Here is a 22,285-nt window from a genome sequence, read left to right as displayed (position 1 = left end):
CAATATTACTGTCTGTTACACTCTCTGCCTGTTCTTACATATCACTTTCTCACAGAACAGAACCAAAATATAAAATTCCAAGTATACACATAAGAAAAATTTGTTATCAACACAGTTAGGCATATGACAAGCACTGAAAATAATGTCTTATTGTGTGCCCTTGCACACAAATGAATAATGTGGAGTGATAGGAAAGCAAAGGGTACCTGAAAGAAAAACAGTATACTTTCTGTGGTACACAGATAAAAGTGTTCTGTTACTCAAGTTCTCTGGCTACACCTGAGTCCAGAACTCTGGAGTTTAAACAGATGAGGATTCACCCATGCACATCAGAAGATTAAGGCTAAAAGATCAGCGTGTTGAGACGACAGCAGAGCTGGAAACAGCCATGAAGTATGGTTCCACAGTTTGCACACTCCATCAGAACATGCCAGTGGTGATGGTAATGCCCCTTGAGGTCTATCCTGGGGCAGTTTTATGCATGGATGTATGTTTGGAAGCCAGAGGCCTTACTTCCTCTGTCTTCTGCTACCACAACCATGGCAGACAGACCCTGTTGGAGCACTGTGAGAAATGCAATTTTTATCTCCAACACAGGATACTAGTAATAAGCAACAACTAATCTTTGTATCTTTCATATTCAACAAATATCTTTCATATTGGTATTACATATGAATACCAATCTTCATAGCAAAAATCTCTACCTTTAGATGGGAAAATAAAACAAGGCTCCCGGTCTCCAGACACTGCAGGGCTCTGTTCACTGCATGAGGCACTTACCTGTTTTAGTACTTTACAATTCCTTCTCTTTGTTTACTCAGTCAGAAGTTCCTGTTTGTCACACCAGTCTGACCCAGTATCCAAACCTTCCTGAAGAGTTACAGTGCCCTGTTTACCACTTTGCATGCATTTGCCCTTCTTTCTGCTATGAAGTCAGACTACAGCAAAATTTGGTTTTGTCCATGGGACTGACAGGCAGTAAAACATGGAAACCTAACAGTCAAAATATCAATTATTTTCTTAAAAATTAAATAATGGGTTTTGTTTTACCTATCATTGTATTTCACCTCGTCTCCGTTCTTAGCCCAGCTGATGGTGGGCTTTGGATTTCCCACTGCTTCACAGTGAAGCAGCACGCTGAGTGTGCCACTTGCCAGAACCACCGTCTGTCCCAGGTGGGTAACAACCTCTGAAGCAGAAAGCTGTTGTGCTGCTGAAATCTTCCGGAGAATGGCAGGCTTTTGATGAGGTCTGTGCAAGCCATTAGCCAGGTCTACAGAAGTGGGAAGAAACATTTCAGCAGATGATGTCCTCAGGGAACTGGTAAATCCAGAAACTTGTCTGTGGAAAGGGTACTCCACTGAGACTGAGTCAAGTTTTCGCATTGATGCTTTGAGGACAAATTCCTGGTGCTCCAAGTGGCTCTTAAAAACCTCTTGAGCCAGCTGCACAACAAGCTGCTCAGTGTACATATCTTTAAGCTCCTCTGGCTGTTGAGACAAATTCCTTATGATATCATCCAAGCGTTTCTGCTCTGTAATCATAGTAAATGGCAGGCTATGGTCCCGGTTCTGGTCCTCTTCTGAGGATGCATTTCTCTCCATGGACTCCTGGGCTTCCCAGGACTCCAGACTTTCCCCTGGCCAGCCCCTCTGCTGTAGCAGCCTTGAGACAATACTGTCATACCATCTGCTGGGGTTAGCAAGGTGCCCTTGCTTTTCAGCATTGCTACTATTGAAGAAAATCCCATTGAGATGTTTCTCTTCTGTTCTCAAGGCTTCATTTAAACTGGCCTTTCTCATGGCCTCTTCCTCCCTAATACCAGTTGGCTGCCCAGCAATTATCTTCTTGTTGCTTCCAATTAGTTTAATTATGAAATTCTCCCGGGCTGGCCCTGCTGTGCAGGTGTATGTCCCAGAGTCTGAAGGCTTCAAGCGATGGATTTTCATGTACCCATAGGGTGCAACGGTGACGTGAGCTGAGCTGATGAGCCTCTTGTCATCCTTCTCCCAAGTAATCATTGATTTTCTGAACCTCCTTACAGGGCATCGGAGAACAACAGAAGTTTTGGGCAGCAGGTAGGCATACCCACCCACAATAAAATGTAGTTTCTTCTGCTTCCTTGTCTGGATGTAAACTTTCTTTACAGCCATAATATGGGGGCTTTGATTATGAGCTGGCCTGTTGTGCCCTGAAATATCATTAATATTATTAGTATGTGATACCATTAAACAAAACAAGCAGTTTACATTGCTGCTGGCAGCATTTGACCCATTAAACAGCAATGGGAAAAACTGGCCACTAGCTGCTGGACATTAGATTAGAACAATCAAAATAAGAGGAATAACAAGGCACACTTTAGGAACACAAAAGTAGCCCTGCCCAGAGTATATACAGAAATCAAAGAGCCAGGGACAGAAGCTTTATGGGAGAGAGAAAACTTGAGTGGAAATGTAGTTCTTGTTGTTAAAGTACTTAAATGAAGACTGTTGCTTAAAAACTGCACTGAATAGACAAGTGTTTACCATCCAAACCTTCAAAGGCAACATGATCTTACAGCTCACAATGGTAAGGAAGATTGAAAGTCTTGCTGCCTCAAGGAGTAATGGTGAACAGAACAAAACTCTCTGGACCAGGCTTAAAAACATGGTAAATGTTTTTAAAGTGCACTTGTTCAGTGTGTCCTTCCAGGTACCAGATCCCTACATAAGAGATCTTTATTGTGAAGCACTAAATAAATCTGCATAGTATATTTTTAGTAAATACCACGCAACATTTGGTCCAAGCATTGGCTCTAAATGTCTGATCTTCTTTCCTCCCTACATACGTAACATTTAGCAGTTTCAGAGTCAAGATGAAACTAAACTAACTTTCACATATCCAGATGGCTTACTGCAAACTAGGGAAGAGCATACAGGGGGGCTACTGGTCTTGTGAAGGGCAGCAACAAATTCACAAAATACCAACATAAAATACATTCAACTTGTGTTGCATGGTTCGTTAGAAACCCCAGGTCATAGAGGGTTCTTAGTGACATAATGAAATAATATGTTTTTAAATGATCTACAGCAAAATCCCTCACCAGCCACTTTCCTTCCAGCTGTTCTAGCAGAGTTTATTTGCACCTGCCCTCAGAATGCTGTGCTGTATCTCTGAGGCTCTACAGTCCAGCTGTGAGATTTAGATCTAGATTTGGGTCAGAATTTTGAGTCAGTTCTGCCAGAAACTGGTAGTTCCTTTCCAGCACATTTACTCACATCCAGCTCTAATAGAATCTGTAGCTCTCCTCCATTGGTTTGCCTTGTTCATAGACAGAAAAACCCACTCTGGAAGACTAACACTAGTGCAAAAGAAGGTTATAGAGCAGGTAATAGCATGGGTTTCTTAGTGAAGGACTGACACTGCCAAACATCTTTTCTACTTACTTGCACAGGGGCCTAGTGCACAGGGCCTGATCAAGGATGACAATGGCAAAGGCAGGCAGAGTGAGGAATTGATGATAACAAATCCCCCGGATTTCAGTGTCTTTCTGCAAATGGCATTTCGACTCTGTGTGCCTTCTCCACAGCTCACTGAACACTAGGAACAGGATGAGAAACATTAGGAAAAAGGAAAAGAGTGCTCCTTGTCACACACAGCCCCCTCATCTCCCATATCCACATTGCATACTCATACCATAGTACAGAACAGCTACAGTTTTCAAAATGCTGCAGTAGAATAAAACAGAGCAGCACCTGATCATGCAGCTAAAAACAGTGCAGACACAGTAGGGAGATGAAATATCAGCTATTTTCTGTCCTGTAAGGCCTTGAATCTTCACATGCTTCCTTTAGCAATTTTTTCTGTCAGATGATGTCCCTTGTTTTAATGGTACTATGCTACAGATCAAAGCTAGTCTTTGCACTTTGTTTCTACCTGTCTCTGTCTGCTGGCTGGAAAAACATCTTTTTGTACCCAAGTGCAGGCTCACTGAGTTGCAGTTCACAGTTGCATTCTCATCTGCTAAAATCTGGCCTAAGCTTAATCTTTGAGCTTTGCTGTTGCAAATCTGTTAGAAATAATAAAGAGATGAGCGTTTCAGTAACCAATTAATTATCTCGGCCCAGTAGTTACAACGTGGCTTACACAGAGAAGTATAAACCCTCTAATACCAGACCATGGTACTTGATGCACAGGTGGGCATTGTTCAATGGACTTCATCATGGCTATTATATTTCATATTTATGTATACAGCATCAAAGAAAGTGAAAATGCAGCAGTGCCTTTGCACCGAGACCCAGGCAGCAGCCTGTAAAACGGGTTGGAAAATGGGTAGACCCCTGTAATTACCATCTTCACTGTCAGAATGGCTATACCTCTCCTAGCAGAAGACTTTAGGAAAACATTCAGTAATTTGAGTAAAAGGTCAAGAGAGATCACCATAAGAAGAGAGCAGGTGGGACACCTCTATGAGGTGTCTGGCATTTCTCTTACAGTTAGGACAATTTCCACTCTCTTCCATGAAAGAGAACTAGACGAGTGGTGGCAGAGACTGCAAGATGTGGAATGATTTTCGTGCTTGCTGGCATTATAAAGTCAAATTATATTTTTAGTTATACTGTCATAAATATAAAGGGAAATATTTTTAAACCATACAGGGCCTGAAAGGGAGCCTGGGGAAGTGCAAGAGACTTCAGTAAAGCGAGTTTGTTTTGCCATTCTTAAACTGAAGGCTTTGGGAACAAAAAGCATTTAGCCTGGGATAATAAAGATTACTCTTCACTGATGCCTTGGATGAACATAAGCATAGGCATCGACAGAGACAGGGATTTATTGTGTTGAGCATGGCTTTTTTTCCCACCAGAAGGGAGGTCTTAATAGCGTGGTTGGATAGCTAAAGCACATCTAAAGCACATCTGTGGAGGCAATCACCACAGAGGATCATGGAGCTAGTGATTACAACCCCAACAAGGACAGATTACAGGACAAAAATGGGCATAACACGCTTTGTGCCATCTGACCTCATTTGGCTCCTCTATCCCAAATTACTTAGGAACTTCACCTCCAAGAATTGTACAATACTCACGCATATGAATAGCATACCTGTGTCCAGTCAGAGAGCAGCCACTCATTGGGACAATCCTCATTTTTGCAGGCTTGTTGGGTAACTGTCCTTGGCATGGAGCAGAAGGTTTCTGGCAGCATTAATAAGCTCCCATCTGCCAAGCGCTGCTTACAAAGTGTATCTCGCTTCTGGACACCACCGCCGCATGTCTGTGAACACTGCAAGAAAAGAATGAGCCACTTTACATCACACTTGCAGCATGGCAACTTGTAGCAAAAATTACTTTTGAATTTGGGTAAAAATCAACACTTGGTTTTGGCCAAATAGAAAACATAAAACAAAAATCCGAGAGGCATCAAAGTATACTGCTTTAAAAATGTCAAAAATATTTTGGAAAGTGGAAGCAGCTTATTTTACTAATATTTAGAAAAACTGCTTTAGTATTTCTGAAATGTTCTATTCTGTACAAAAGACATGGAAACAATGGGTCAGCATTGCAGTATAGAGGTGGAAAATTTGTCCTTTCCTGTAACCATCAACTGGAAAATGAGACATTTGCATGTGATGTGAGGATCTACACGCTAATATCTCCATCTGAGCTCTGACTGTAATACTCAGAGTGTCAGAGAGTGGAAAAGTCTCACCCAGAAGTAGATGAATAAGCTGGGATGATTAATATCCAGAGAATACACCTCTTCTCTCTCTTTAATATAAATATACCTCTCTGTGTCCATTTTCTACTCAAGCAGGGCAGGAAATTTTTATTAAGTAAATTTAGTAGCTTTCCTGATTGTTTTTTGCAAAGTTTGTTGCTCAGTCCTTTTTCCTGAGGATCTCTTTCCTGAGGCTGTTAACAGGCTCCCAGTTCTGCTCAGTCCAGCCAGCTCAACTTTTTTTCTCCCTTCTCCTAGAAAAAGAAAGGGGGAGCTTGCACTACTGCACTACACTAACATGACTAGGAGTTGCTTATAGCTTGCAATATGGCAATTATGCATGACAAGCAGACAACCACATGAAGAAGTATTAAAACTTAAACAGTTTAAAAGGAGTGTTTTAGAAAATCTTGCAGTCAGAAAGACACTTCTCTCTTATATAGAGAGCTGCATGAACTTCAGTCTAGCCTTAATACCCAGGGGCAGCCAATAGAGGCAGAAAGCCTAAGTCTTACTAGTGTAAGTCTTTTAGCTTCCTCACTTACGGTGTTGACATGCCATAGAGCTCAATGCCCTGTAGCTGCAAGAGTCACTAAATCAGCTGTGTCAGAGCTCTCCTGCCAGCCAGACCTGCTGAGGTAGATGCAGCCCTCCAGGTCACAGGTGCCAGGAGTGCCTGATGCCTCTTCATGAGGCTGGGGCAGACGAACAGTTATTTTGCAGAAGGTGTGCTGTGGTTGAAGAGCTGTGTCACCAGGTGAAGGAGCTACAAGAGAAAGTGAACAGGCTTTGTAGTATTGGAGCAAATGAGCAAGAGAGAGACTGATTACATTCAGAGATGCTACAGCCTCAAGACTCTGGGGAGTCTTGGACCTCATTTGTAGTGGAGAAGCAGATGGACTTAGAACCCTACAGGGTAATTAGTCAACGGAATGTTAGTCATGGGTCTGTTAAAGGTGAAGGCTGGAAGCTGGTCACTGCATGTATCAGGAGGAAGGTTCCTCCTCCTTCCCAAAATTTGAAAGGTAGGATGTGTGCCTTCTAGAACAGGTATGATGTTCTGGCACAAGAAGGCCAGACAACTGATTAGGTGGGCAAAGGTCCTTCTGGGATAGAGGGGCCTCCTAAAGCAACATCACCTGCACCCCACATCACGACCTCCTCTGTTAAGAGGAAAAGAAGGATAGTTGTAATAGCAGACTCCCTACTAAGGGGAACAGAGGGCCTGATATGCAGATCAGACCCAACTCACAGGGAAGTCTACTGTCTCCAAGAGGCTCAGGCAAGGGACATTACTGGAAAACTCTCCAGGTCCAGTAAGGCCCTCTAATTACTGTCAGCTATTGGTTGTTCAAACTGGCAGTGATGAAATAACAAAGAGAAGCCTGAGCGCAGGTCCCTGGGAAAATTGGTAGAGGGATCAGGAGCACTGGCAGTGATTTCTTAGACCCTTCCAATAACAAGGAATAATATTGATAGGAATAGACAGATCCATCAGGTCAACGAGTGCCTCTGAGGTTGATGAGATTGGAAAAATTTTGGATTTGTTGCCCATGGGATGATCTACTCAACACCTGGTCTACTGACACCTGATAGGATGCTCCTATCTCGGAGGGGAAACAGAGTTCTAGCTCAGGAGCCAGAGAGGCTTGTAGACAGAGCTTTAACCTAGCTTGGAGGGGGAAGGGGACAAAACCAGGCTCACCAGAGATGAGCGATGGCATGCTGTGCCAAAACTTCAGAAAAGGAGCACTTAGGGAATCCCTCAATCTGCCTCACAAGGTGTTGGCTACAATGTACCACACCTGAAATGTTTCTCCACTAACACACGCAGAAAAAGGAACAAACAAGAGGAGCTCGAAGCTTTGGCCCAGTCCCAGAAATTTGACATCATTGGCATAAGTGAAACCTGGTGGGATGAGACCTGTGACTAGAGTGCCCTTCTGGATGATTACAGACTCTTCAGGAGGGATAGGCAGGGCAGAAGAGGTGGAGGGGTGGCACTGTATGTAATAGAAGGGTTAGAATGTATGGGAGCTCACAGTTGGGAATGGCACGGTTGAGAGCCTCTGGGTAAGAATCAAGGGGTGTGGTGGAAAAAAAAAAAAAGGTAACGCCCAAGGGGGTGGTGTTTCTTGGTGTTGACCCAATCAGCGCCCCTGCAAAATTAAAACATATCACACCAGACTGGAAAAGAAGGATAATGACCTAGTTGGAGGAGAAGTGGCCATGTTTTAGGCCATGAGGGGAGAAGAGCCAGGAGCCCTGCTGGGGGCTAGGCCCCCCAGCCCCCGGCTGGGGGCTGCAGGAACTTGGAACAGTGTTAAACTGGGCCAAGTACTGTAGCTAAGAGCTGGGGGAAGTTTCCTTGCTGTGAGTGGGCAGCCAGAGATACTGAAAGCTGCGGTGGAGCAGCAGTGAATGGAGAACTGTGGCTGAGAGCCAAAAAGATAATAAGCAGCAAAGACAGCATTGCAGCCAAGCTGAGAGACACTTAGATGTCTGACGGAGAGAGAGAGAGAGAGGACTAAGCTCAACAGAGACAGTTTTGGGGGTAAGACTGAATTAAATCTCCCCAAAACCCCTTTGAGACCCCTCCTGGGAGGAGGGGGTGGACTTCTACCTGATGAGAGTCCTAAAATGCAGCATGCAGCAGAGAGAGAGAAGAGCTGAGAGCTCGGAGACGTCCTGAGAGCTGGACCAGGATGGAATGCAGAGGAGGTGGCTTTGCCCCTCCGCTGCTGCCACATTGGCAGTTGAGACAGAGCAGAGGAGCTCTGGTAGGACGATTGGGGCAAAGACTGAACTGAGAGCTGCCCTAAACGTTCTGACTCAGGAGGAGTTTGAATCCCCTGAGGAAGGGACTTTAATGGGATGTCTTACACCCCATGACATGATTGAGTTTTGTCCCTGCTTTTGCAAGCCCACGGGAGAGAGACCTTCACTTGGAGCTGAAGGGCTGAGAGAGGTGAAAGGAGACCCCTTGTATTGTAATGGAGGGAGAAATCTTCCAGCTATGACAATCCAGCTATGACAATCCAGCTACGACTGCTGGATTGAAGAGGAGAGACACTGCTGCCCTGAAAGTGGAAAGGATCCTTCCTTCTTCCCATCTGGACTTTTATTATAGGGAAAAGAGATTTGATCTAATGTAAATATTGCTTTACCATAGGAGAGATAGTTAGGATTATGTATATAATGTATTATAATATTTATTTATGTAATAACTGTAATATAATTCCCTTCCCCCCATATTGAGTCTTGTGTTGTGTCTGGAAAACCCCTCTCACACTGGGGTGAGTTGTGGGAGGGGGGCTTGGACTTGGAAATTGGATTTTCGAGGGTCTCAAACCACCACAAGGGGCAAACAAATAATGTGGATATCATCATGGAAGTCTGCTGTATACCCAGCCAGGACAGCGATGCCAATGAATTATTATTTGAGAAACTAAGGGAGACTACCAAGTCAATTCCCCCTCCCCTTATGAGGGACTTCAACTTGCCTGAAATCAACTGGGAACATCACACAGCTGGTATAAACCTGGCCAGAAGATTCCTAAAGAACCTGAACGACAACTTTATGGAACAGGTCCTAAGGGAGCCAACATGGAAAGATGCCCTCCTTGATCTGCTGCCTGTCAACAGAGTGGATCTTGTGAGCAAAGTGGAGACTGGCAGCTGTCTTGGTCACAGCAACCACAAAGTGATGGAGTTTAAAATCTCCATTGCCAGGAGGAAAAGTGCCAGCAAAACCTCAGCTCTGGACATGAGGAGAGCAGACTTCGGGCTGCTCAAGGAATTAGTAAGTAAGGTCCCATGGAAAAATGTTTTTGAAGGTGTTAGGGTCCATGAATGCTGGTCACTTTTCAAACCACCTCCTAAGGGCACATGGACAGCAATTCCTAAATGTTAGAAATCAAGCAGGTGAGGCAGAAGGACAGCTTGGCTGAACAGGAATCTTCTCTTGGAGTTAAGGCAAAAAGGGAAGGTGTATGCCCAGTGGAAGCAAGGTCAAGTGACATGGGAAGAATTCAGAGATGCTGCTTGTGGCCAAAGCCCAACTGGAGTTGCAGCTGGCCAGAAATGTAGGGGACAATAAACAGTTTTTTCAAATACATTAAATGTCAAGAGGCAGTATAGAAATATCATCCGCCTGTTACAGGATGAGGATGGTCATCTCACAAACAGGATCAGAGACAAGGCAGAGGTGTTTAATGATTTCTTTGCCTCTGTCTTCAACGTGGATGATGGACAAGGGTGTCTCAGTGCCCTGAACTGGAGGACCACGACTGTGAGAATGATCAACTAGTGCACCCTGAAACTGTGCAGGATCTGCTGCTCCAGCTGGATCCCTAGAAATCTACAGGGCCTGATGGGATTCATCCTAGAACCCTCAAAGAGCTGCTGATGTGTCATAGGTTTTAAAAGAAATGTTGGAATTTTTTCCAAATATTGATCTCCCTCCCCCTCATCTGCTTTTTCTCAAGGGGGGGGGAGGGGGAAGGTGCAGGGCCACGTGCAAAGCAGCACAGGAGTGAGGGGAGGTTGGTCTTTTTTAACCAGCCAGCGCCACTCCTCAGAAGCCCCTTTGTCTGAAGGGCTGGCTGTCCACCAACAGACAGAGCAATAGCCATCCTCGGTTTTTTTGGCTGTCCCCTCCCCCCCCACTTTGCCCGGGGAATTAGGACGTTGTTTTGTTTCTTTTGAAAGTTCTGGTTGCACCATTGTTGTTTATTTGGGCTTGTTAATAAAGAGTTGTTATTTTCCTTTTCTACACCTTTCACCTGAAGCCTCCTAATCTCAAAGTTGTAATAATGTGGAGGGAGGGAGGAGGGTGGCTCTTCTTTTTCTGGCCCCCACACCCTCCTTAACGGACATTTGTGTCTTGCTAAACTAAGACATGTTGTCATCACAGAATCTCTCTCGATGATTTTTGACCGGTCTTGGGAATCTGGAGAGGTCTCAGCTGATTGGAAGCTGGAGAATGTTGTTCAAGATTTTCAAGAAGGGCAGGGAGGAGGACCCCAGAAACTACAGGCCTGTCAGTCTCACTTCAGTGCCTGGTAAAGTCATGGAGAAAATTATTTGGGGAAGTATTGAAAAGCAACTGAAAGACAACACAGTCATTGGTCACAGCCAGCACAGCCTCATGAGAGGAAAGTCCTACTTATCCAATCTGACTTCCTTCTATGACAAGGTAACCCACCTAGCTGATCAAGGGAAGACAGTTGATGTAATCTTTTTGGATTTCAGTAAAGCTTTCTACACTGTCTCTCACAGAATCCTTCTGGACAAAATGTCCAGCAAACAGTTGGATAAACACATCATGCAGTGGGTGAGCAATTGGCTCATGGGTTGAGCACAGAGGGTAATAGTGAATGGGGTGACATCAGCCTGGTGACCTGTCACTAGTGGGGTTCTACAGGGCTCCATCTTGGGCCCTGTGCTCTTCAAACATCTTCATAAATGACTTGGATGCAGAACTGGACATCATCAGCCAGTTTGCAGATGACACAAAACTGGGAGGAGCTGTTGACTCCCTCGAAGGCAGGGAGGCCCTGCAGAGAAACCTCAACAAATCAGAGGAGTGGGCAATCACCAACCATATGAAGTTAAATAAGGGAAAGTGTGGGATCCTGCACCTGGGATGGGGGAACCCCAGATGTTTGTACAGACTGGTTGATGAGATGCTTGAAGGCAGTGCTGTGGAAAGGGATCTGGGGGTCCTGGTTGATGGCAAGTTGAATATGAGTCAGCAGTGCCCTGGCAGCCAGGAGGGCCAACTGTGTCTTGGGGGGCACCAGGCAAAGCATGGCAAGCTGGTCGAGGGAGGGGATTGTCCCGCTCTGCTCTGCACTGGAGTGGCCTCACCTTGAATATTGTGTGCAGTTTTGGGCACCTCAATATAGGAAAGATATTAACTTTTTAGAGAGTGTCCAAAGGAGGACAAGGAAGATATTGAAGGATCTTGAGGGGAAGCCATATGAGGAGTGGCTGAGGTCACTTGGTCTGTTCAGCCCAGAGGAGACTGAGGTGCAACCTCATTGCAGTCACAACTTCCTCCTGAGGGGAAGAGGAAGGGCAGGCACTGATCTCTTCTCTGTGATGACCAGTGACAGGATCCAAGGGAATGGCCTGAAGTTGTGTCAGGGCAGGTTTAGGTTGGATATTAGGAAAAGGTTCTTCACCCAGAGGGTGGTGGGGAATTGAACAGGCTCTCCAGGAAAGTGGTCACAGCACCAAGCCTGACAGAGTTCAAGAAGCATTTGGATGTGGCTCTTGGGGATGGTCCTATGCAGGGCTAAGGGTTGGACTCGATGATCCTTGTGGGTCTCTTCCAACTCAGCATATTCTGTGATTCTGTGATTTAGGATACACATTTTCCTTGAAAGACAGAAGCTCCTTGCTCCAGAAGCACACTACTGAAAATGAGATAAATGTTCTAATGGATTTCATTAAAAAACAGAACTGTTTTAAAACAAATAGTCTGGAATCCGTAAAGAGATGTTTTAAAAATTGTTTGGAATGTTACAACACTGATAATCATCATGTATTTATCTGCCAGGAACACTGGGGCTTCAAATAACATTTAATTCAGACAGTCCTTTCTTACAAGCATAAAAGGCCATAGAAAACACTACTTACAGTTTAAATATTTTGATTCGTTTGTTTGCATGAAACTAGTGTGAGGGAGTGCTCTGAAAAGCACAATGAACTCCACAGATGAAACCAAAGAAATGGCTTGAAAGTAGGCTGCGTGGAGAACAGATGTCACCCTTTCATGTCGATGAAGCTTTAAAGAACCTCCCCTAGGGCAATGAAGGCATCTTGATGCAGGGCCCTTCATCTCCCTGTTAGGGGGTACCCTCATAGGACCCTGGGGAGATGGGATGTTGTGCATTCCTTAATGCAAGGAAAGAAATCCTGCAGGGTTTCTTCTGCTGGAGGGTTGCACAGCAGCTCTGCTGCATGACTGGAGCTCACCTCCAGAAGATGTCTCAGCCACTCACATCCTGTTCGAATGTTTTTTTTCTCTCACACATCTCAGAAGCCAACAGCTGCAATAATCCCTAAGTGCAATGCACAGTCCTGATGGTGCAGGTTTTCACATGGACGTCACCCATGGGAAACCTGCGTGAGACTGAGCTGCAAGGCTTGGCTTTCCTACAGGGTGGGAGTAACTGTACAGATGTTGGTGATGCAAAGAAAGAAAAGAGATGTCCTTAAAAACTGCGAGAATGGAAATTGATTTTGATGGATTTGAGGGGTTTTTTCTTGCTGTACTCACTAAACAGAGGCAGAAGAAAGTAGATAGAGAAGCACATCTTTGTGCTGTTTTCCTCCGTTGAAAGGTAAGCACAAGAAAGATTCAGTGCTGAGGTAGCAAACAGCTATGTTCACAGCTGGCCAGCCTGAAAAGTCTGTGGAAGTAAGGCAGAAGAGCTACAACATGACCTTTGTTATGCTGCAGCAATGAGTTACAGCACAGGTTCTCTCTCAGCCCACAGAAGACAGCTGATTAATATAGTTGTTAAATACTTTATACTTAATCAAGTTTCCCCTCACTAAGATCTGCTACACCTTTCAAAAAGACAGCATTTGAGAGCCCTTGAGCAGTCACAAAAATGACTTTAAACAGGCAAAAATATGCCTGTTTACACTGTTGAGGAAAATATTCAAATCTTGACAAAATCTGTCTGGAGATAGCTCTAGCAGAAACAATTTTGATAATGTTCTAGAGTGGCCTATAGTTAATGGTCACTTAGCAGAAAGTCAATTTTTCAGCATGCTATAACATATATCTCTTCTGACTGTTCAAATAAACTTACAGAGAATTGCCTTCTGTAAGGACTGTGGCAATTACAGGATTTTAACAAGCAGAGTTGCACCTTCTAGCATATCCTAATTTTGAAATGCTTGACTTGATTATGTTATTATGAGATGCACCAGAAGAATACTATTTGCTATTTGCAAATATAGCATTTATGTATGACTATAGCCTAGAACTTTTCAAAAGTACAGGTGTGTGTGAATATCAGTAGACAAATTAAAGCATGAACTATGACTGAATTGCTTTAAACACAGGACTAAAGCCATAGGATAGTTATCTAGCATTGCCAGAACATCAGACTAACATAAATTTTTGTTACTGGCTTGCTTGCCCAAACCCAGAGCTGTTCCAGCTTCATGGACTTACCAGCTTCTTTAGGTGAGTACACTAACATCTCCCTGGTTGTTAAGTGAAGACCAGATTTTACAGACAGACACTGGGTAGGCATATGTCAAGCCTTCATAAGATGGGATAAAGCCTTCCATCTCTCAGAAATGAAGATTCAAACAGGCCTTTTGCTTGCACCTACACCACACTGCTAAGTTTTCCTTTAGCGTTGACAACAGTGCAGCAGTTGTAGAAAGCAGTCCTTTCTTTCTATGCAGCATTATAACCATATAAAAAAGCATCTTTAAGTCTTTTGAATTACACAAGTATTTTCATTTTCAACAAAATGGCAGAAAATTAACTAATTTCAGATTGCTTTCTAAAGACTAAAAGCTTTGTACAGACCCATTGTGTAGACAGCAATTTTCATCATTAGTGTAATAAGGCATCTATCTCCCAAAGAGAAGTGTTTAATACACATTTGTGACTCCAAAGAATGAGGAGTGTTTCTTTTCCTAAACTAAATTAATTATTTGAGAATATACAGAATACTCAAACTGCTTTACAGATTCTTTTATCCTTGATCCTTCTAGTTTAGTATTCCTAGAAACCTTGACATTGCTAACCCAAATCTGCTCACTGCAGCTGACCAACATATTCCAGATATTTTTGTTTGGAATCCATAGCCAGCTGTTAAGATTTTCCAACAACCTTGCATTAAAAATAGCTATAGTCATTATTTACCTCTGAAAACGTTCATGTATTTTTTAAGAGCAAAAAGCATACTTCGCAGTTTCTAATGGCTCACCAGAATGATTTATGATTCCTCTTGACGGGATAAAGCAAAATCATAGAATCATAGAATGGTTTGGGTCAGAAGGGACCTTAATGATCATCTAGTTCAACCCCAGCCCATCCCACACACAACCCCACCACTATGTGCAGGGATAGCTTCCACTAGCTAACCAGGCCAGGTTGGATGTAGCTTTGAGCAACCTGGCCTGGAACACTTCTGGGAAGGGGGCAGCCACATCTCCTCCAGGCAAACTGTTCCAGTGCCTCACCACCTCACACTGAAGAATTTCATCCTAATTTCTAAACTAAATCTACCCTCTTTCAGTTTTATCCATTACCCTTTGTCCTATGACCACATGTCCATGTCAAAAGTCCCTCTTCAGAGCTTTTTTGCAGGCATCCTTCATGTACTGTAAGACTGCTATAACGTCTTCCTGAAGCCTTCCCTACTCCAGGTCTCCAGCCCATCTTCACAGGAGAGATGCTCCAACCCCCTGATCACTGATATGTGTGTAATGACTACTTTTAGCAGTCACAAAACGAGATTATACATACATTCTTACCTCTTGCCATTCTGTAGGATACCAGGAGGGCGGGCAGTCAAAGCGATTACAGCCTTGCACAAGGGATGGCTTAGGTTTAGAGCACAGTTCATCTGCCAAAATCACAGTCTCATTAGTCTCTCTTGATAGGAGATGAGAACAGAAGACATCTCGTGTCTGTAAACCAACCCCACAGGTAAGACTGCAGGTGCTCCATTTCCCAATCTCCCACCTGTGAAGGGGTCAGGAGAGAGAACCTTAAGCACAGAATAAAATCACCTTAATTTTTCTCTTATTACAGTGACAGATGGAGTAAAGAAAGAGTAAAAGAAAGGCAATTTTTCTTCTCTGATCACTGTCACTCTTGTAGCTGGAGGATGAGGCTAAGGTGAATACTCACAGTTCTGCATTTTCAGCTCCTGTCAAAAGCTCTTGGACTCCAGGTCTCTGGGATTCCTGCAATATCACAGGAACAGTGTTGTGTCCTACCTTAAGAGGTTTTAGTGTGCAGGAGCCTAGCCAATTTTTTCAAGACAGAATGGATTAATTAGCAAAAAATAAAAGAAGATATTAACAAAGGTTTAATTAAAGAGATGCAAAAGTGAAATGCTGAGCATGAATTTCTTCCAGAAGACCCAGTTGTGGCATTCCCGATGGACTTTTCCATGCTGTGGAGATAGGACGCACTAAGGCCTTGAGAGATGCAATGGGAGGGCAGGGTATGATCTTCAACCCCTGGATGATCACTCTGTCACTGAACTAGCTCTGCACTAGTTACATAAATTCTGCATCAACAGGATTATTGATAACTGAATTTCAGTGTTCATCGCGCTAAAATCAGATTTCTGCTGTTTGAGCTGTACTCAATACAAGCCCTAATTCTGTCAACCAAACATAGAAAATTGCTAAAATATTAGATCTTCCACTCACGTGCTCTAATAGAAAGCACTTCAGGGATATGCAGAAATGTATACACAAAAACGTCATATATTCAGAAGGAGAATATAAGAAAATAGTCTTCCCATCAGCTTCATGCAAAACTCTACACTGATCTGGACATATTCCCACATTCAAAATGAAAGTATGAAAGCCAGATAGTGCTACTTTTCTAATTCTGAAGAAAGTCTAATTAATTTCTTTCCAGCTTGAACATTATTGAAACTGATTGCTGAGGGAATAAATTAAAAATTCAGGAAAAGGAAGTCTCAGAGAATTAGTCTTTGAAGAAAGCAAATCCAGGCAGGAGGTTAAAGAGAGTGACTGTGAAGGAGGATACCCTCCGGTTCCGCATAGGATGGAGGCAGATAATGAAAGAAAGTTAAGATAGATGTCAGTAGAATGAAGGAGAGGAAAACGAGTCTGATGGTCTGAGATCTGCCATTAATGGAAATAGCTCAGCACATTTAAAACACATCACATTAGCAAACACATCACTTAAATAATCATTCAAGATTGTGCCATCCTACAATCACAGAACAATTCTAACCTCTATTTATTTTATAAAATTATTTTGAGCATTTGTTTCCTCCCTCTCAGTAACAGCCTTAACAAATTGAAATAGCTAGCATGTAAGAAGTACTTTTTCCTCCCTAGATGATATGCTGAGGGATCAAAGGCACATTGCTCCCCTTCCACGCTCCATCTGCTGGTGACATTCTCTGATTTTATAACAGGACAGAATACATCCCGAGCATCATGGTAAACTCTAACGATGCTGTAGTTTGCTTTTATACAACAGTCTTGGTTCTGTTAGTAGCAATGACAAAAATCTGTTTAACCTTTTCTAACAACAAATGCATCTTGCACACTGAGTTAGAAGTTACCATGGTCACTTTCCAGGCCATAATACACTGAAGGACAGTAATCCTGATACCTGTACTGGGAGCTATTTATCAGTGGACTAGGAGTGACATATGGCAGCCAGTTAAGGTCAGCTGGAGTATGTTCTCCACATGAATGATCTGGGGGGAGATGTCTTCCCAGATTTTCCCATGAAATTGTCAGTCAGAATTAATGTGACTATCATCTACCCTTCAGTTTTGGCACAATCTAAAATAAGATATTTGAGTAGGTGCTGAAAAGAAGGCATTTTCTTATTTCACAATTTATTTTTATACATGGTTAGTTGCCAAAGTTTTTTTATTCAAGTGCTGGCAATAGCTGTTGCCTCCAGCAATTCATTGTTTGTTATTGGTATAAGTGCAAAATGTTTTTGTTGGCAGTTCATATCTCAGTGGCTAGCAAGCCACATAAACCCTTTGGACATCTTGGCTTCTGCAGAAGAGGTTATCTGTTTCCTCTTCTAGAAAGAAAAGCCGTGTTTCAGTAAAGAGAAAGGATTTGCCTTTCCAGTGTCTGAAATTTCTGAATGCTTCAGGTTGCATCCGTCGCCCTACCTGTAACATCGGTTTGTTCACAATTCTTTCCAGCTGCTTCAAACAGGACATTCCTTAGAGGTGCTCAAGAACCATGAGGTCAAATTCCCTCTTACCCTTGTACTTTCGTAGTCCCAAGTGACTTTTATGGGCTTTCATAGATACAAAGTAAAGAATGTAGAGCAGCGTAGAGATGTGCTAAGTGGAGTATGGATGCGCAAGTAACCAAACCCATAAATTATACATATGATTGGCAGAATTTCAAAGTCCTAAAAAGCACAGAGAAAATCAGTGATAATTTTACAGAATCACAGGGCTCTAGGATTATTTTGTAACAGCTAAAGGTGCTTGCAACAATTTGAACTAGTATTAGCCTACAAAATTTACCATTTAGTTTCTAGACTACTTGTACTTTTGGAGATAGTACTTTTTTTAAGTACTTCTTTTCTGAGGTAACAGAGTTTTACCTTTACTGTAGAGCGTTGTGATGCTAACTGAAATAATTCCAGTCTTATTTAATGTGGTACTTATCTGTGCATTCCTCTGTCTATTTTTATTTCTGTTTTGGCTATACTGAACTGGCTCTTTCAGTGCATATGGAACACAAAAAGAATACCCTGCACATATGTGTCAATACGAGAATTAAAATTCAAGTAGGAAATAATCCTAAATTTTAAAGGTGAATGCAGTAGTTACAGAATTAAGATAAAGGAACCTTGTGCAAGTGGAACTGGTATTTTTGTAAAGTGACTGTGGCTGTTGTTAAGGTACAGACTTAGGAAAAGTCTGCATACTGCCTAATTTATAGACAAGATGAAAATCATTGGTTTGGTACTTCTTGTATTGCTTCCCAAAGACTGGTGAAATGATTGCATAGTTCTGATTCAAAACACACTTTTTATCCCATCTTCTTTTTCCTTCACTACTGCCCAAGGCTGTACTAAGAAGTAGGAACAGAGAAACAGTGGTTTTTAAATCTTATAGTAGGACTTTGGCTCATCTATACTCATAAATCATTGGCTTGTCCTGACCCTAGGTCTGTCAGTTCTTCAGTTGTCCATCTCTGTCTCCTATGTATCTAAGCAGTGGTTATGTATTTAAGCACCAACCAGATTTTTAAAATATTTCAACTACTGTACTTAATGTAAAAAATATTTCAAAAGCTTTTCATTCTCTGCAGGATATACATATATAACTCTGCTGATATACATAAAATACATGGAATACTTGAACCGATAGAACAAAACCTAAATTAATTCAAAAACACAGAGAATTTAGAGATGGCTAACAAAGAGGAATGTAACGGGAAAGAGGTAATTCATAGGGCTGGATATGTTGAAATTAATATGCGTATATTAGTGATACATGTATTAGAATACACGCATATGCACATTTTCTAAATGATGAAAACAAGTTGCCACTGGAAATATACAGGGACCAGAGGATGGGCCAAAAATACAACTTCTTTCAACTATCATCAAACTTTCAAAATCAAAACTGATCACAGAAACCTTTAACTTTCCAAATGAATGGTTTCCTTCTTCCAGCAGGATGCTTTAGTAGTTTTTTTAGTGTTGGTCAACTATGAAGACCTACAATGCTTATGAAGACAGGCACACTAAGTAGTGTACTTGATCTAACTGCTCAAGGCAATGGTTTTCCTTTAGGTTTTCTTACACACAATGCTAAGGGTGTAGTCTAAAGTAAAGATAAAAATTCATTAGAAAGCCAACCAACTGGAGCACTTGCAAAAATTTCTTACATTTCTAGGAACTAGAAACTAAAAGTGAATTAGTAACGGACAGATTTTATGAACAGAAAAACATGAGTTAGGAAGTTCATCAGTCAGTTCATATTATGAATTAGACTAAAAATCTGTAATATAAAATTACTTTTATGAATTATAAGTCCAATTTCTAAAGGACCAATGAGAAACTGAAATTTTCTGGAACATTCTCATTAAATAAATTAGGCCTATCTAAGTAATGCTTATGCATATGCTAAACTCCAGGTAAACAAGCAGTTTCCACAATCAATCATCATCAGTGTGCTTTAAAAGGTAAATATTTGCAGCTCCCTTGAATAAAAGAAAGAGAACAACTGTGAAGCTCCAATTGCCAAAAAAGGCTCAATAATCTGAAAATCCTGATTACTATCACAGAATAATTATTCCATATTATTAATGTAAGTCTAAAACATTAGAGATTCTCTCAAAAAACAGCTTAATCATGTTATTTCTAATTATCTCGACATAGTTAACAAAAATCTTCCTTGTGATGCCCAAATTAAACTTGCACATTGGTGTTCAGGTTCAGGCTGTTTGAAAGGAAAAGAAAAAAACTTCTAACACATAACTTAAACATGAAATTCTTAAGAGTTCTATAAATTTAATTTTAATCAGAAATAATTTTTCTTCTTTCTTGTAAAAAAAAAATAAATTATCAATATCATACTGTGCACCAGCAGTTCAGGTGAAGAACTGGAGGATGAAGTGAGCAGGACCTTCTTCCTGGCTCTGTGCTGAATGCCAGATGTGAATGAGACCAGAACTGGTGAAACATGGGCTAGCCTGTGACAAATATCTAGTCTAGACTGAGCCACTATGCAGATGACAGCTTTGGATTAGGCCCTATATGCAAAGAATATACATTAAACCCCAAATCATTCTAAGGTGTCAGGTGTTGTAAGAATTTTTTCTAGGGATATACGATTTAATCCTGACAGACTCCCTTCAAGCACTGCCAAGAAAATTGAATACTGCACAGGAAAAGTAAACATCATTCTACAAAAAGACCTTCCAAACTAGTTCTAAAAAAATGAAATTATTGTCATTTTTATGTGGTTAAACCATGTGACAGTGATAGAAAAGAACTCTTCTTATTTCTAAAATAAACACTCATCAATGTGGAGAAAGGTTTGCCTGGAAACATCTTACTTAGCATCTGACAGCTGCCTGCATAAAGACATTTCTCAGTGCACAAGGGCTGTGAGGCAGCTGGGTATATGCACATACAAGAGACTGAGTAAATCACATATTATGTCAATACTGGCTTTCTCTTATCCTCTGCCAATCTGTGTAACCTCCAGTGGACCCTGAAGACTGAGAAGTCTGCTCAGAGCCCATATATCTCCTCCCTTCTTTTCCCATTATAAACCTGGAGCAGTGTTTGTGGTAAAGCTTCCTGTTTCATAGGTCTGAAACTCTTTCTTTAGGCTCATTTTGCAGATATATCTTCTGTTGAGTAAGCATTCTCACTGTCATGTCTTAAATACCCTGTCAAAATGTGATCTTAAACTCTGAACAGCAGAAAGAGTCACTGTCCGTCCTGTTTAGGTAGCACACTTTCTTGGAGTGAAGCTACAGGATTAAGATGAGAACTCCTGAGTCAGTTCTTGACTTTATAATCAAAGAATTCTCAAGAAAGGGACTCAAAAGCTAAGAATTTAAGTACAAGTAATTTTTTCACCCAGATGTTAAAACACTCACAGTAAAATCAGACTGCTCCTTTGAAATGAAGCGTGAGAGCCAACACCTCAACCCTGGTGTTTAAACAGGGATCTGAGTTCTGTAGGAAGTGATCTCCCTACTGTTATGGTTCAGTCTGTATTAGAGAGAACATTACAAATACACATACAGTACACATACAGCTCAGAAGAAAAGTGAAATTTAAGTAAACTCTGAAAAAGTTAATACTCAATTAAAAAAAGAAAAGAAAAGGCAAAGTACTTCTAAATCATCACTGGCAACTACACAAAACCAATTCATGCTTAGTGTTATTTGGTGCCAGCCTGACAAAATCTGTTGTTCAGTATCACCACTGTGACAAGGGAGCTGAACAGGCAGGAAAGGTTTCAGAGGACTGTTGTGCAAAAGGGACAGTGAGGTGCTTTCTCCAAAAAGCATCTTCCTTACAAGTGAAGGAAGTCCATTAAAGATATGCAGACAACACACATAAGCAGATCAAAGGTTTAATCAAAGTGCTCTGGGAGCTGAAAGAACTAGTCTGCATTCATTCTGTAAACCCACCAATATCAACTAATATTGCAGCTCATTACAGTTGAACATGGCAGGCAGCCAGTATTTATATAACAGAGCCAAAGAGATGAACATAGAGAAGGAACTCAGAAGTCAGAGAAGTACAGAGGGTAAATGGAATATGCAGAAACTCTACAAACGACAATTTTGGTTGCTGGAGTAACCTTCTGACAAGCTCCAAGCAACATGCATATTGTTCCACACTTTAAAAAATTCTTGCTGTCCCTTGAGTTGAAGGCGCAGAACATTAATTATTCAAGCAGGACAGAAAAGAGAGTTTATGTTTTTCTGCCAACAAAACAGTGGGAGGTTGTCCAGTGGGTCTTCAGGGAACTACTACAGATACAGAATGCATGAACCACAGAGGAATGTGAAAAGACAGCTTCAGGTAAGTGAACAGGGTTGACAGAGAATTGGTTTGAGGGATTAGCAGACATACTGGCTACTGAAAAATGCTTCACACGACTTCTACTCTGTATGACAACTGCAGCACTGAGATATGTGATAGCAAAGGCTGTCTTTAATATAGCTACACAGATCAGATTACATTTGATAAAATAAATGAGTGTCAGTTTAGATTTGGGCTCATGCTTAAAGCAGAAACTTTTTAAATGGAGGTTCTTAAATATTTTATGTGAGATACAATGAAAATAGGTCCTTTATAGCTTCTTTCAAAAATTGA

At 41.8% G+C, this 22,285-nt stretch overlaps 1 protein-coding gene across 8 annotated transcripts in view; it reads right to left on the bottom strand.

Annotated features, from left to right (window-relative positions):
* ADAMTSL1 (ADAMTS like 1) overlaps window positions 1–22,285 on the bottom strand; it is a 399,489-nt gene that overhangs the window by 54,069 nt on the left and 323,135 nt on the right. For all 8 annotated transcript variants that reach the window (XM_064642565.1, XM_064642564.1, XM_064642566.1 and 5 more), the window contains 4 exons: window positions 15,214–15,424; window positions 5,083–5,262; window positions 3,426–3,579; window positions 1,051–2,191 (listed from right to left, as the gene is read on the bottom strand). In XM_064642565.1, the coding sequence (XP_064498635.1) occupies window positions 1,051–2,191; window positions 3,426–3,579; window positions 5,083–5,262; window positions 15,214–15,424 (1,686 nt within the window). The remainder of the gene's footprint in view (window positions 1–1,050; window positions 2,192–3,425; window positions 3,580–5,082; window positions 5,263–15,213; window positions 15,425–22,285) is intronic.

This window comes from Pseudopipra pipra, chromosome Z, assembly GCF_036250125.1.
Source record: "Pseudopipra pipra isolate bDixPip1 chromosome Z, bDixPip1.hap1, whole genome shotgun sequence".
Taxonomy (NCBI): domain Eukaryota; kingdom Metazoa; phylum Chordata; class Aves; order Passeriformes; family Pipridae; genus Pseudopipra; species Pseudopipra pipra.
The sequence above is the reverse complement of the archived record's forward strand: the minus strand, read 5'-3'. Positions and strand labels throughout refer to the sequence as shown.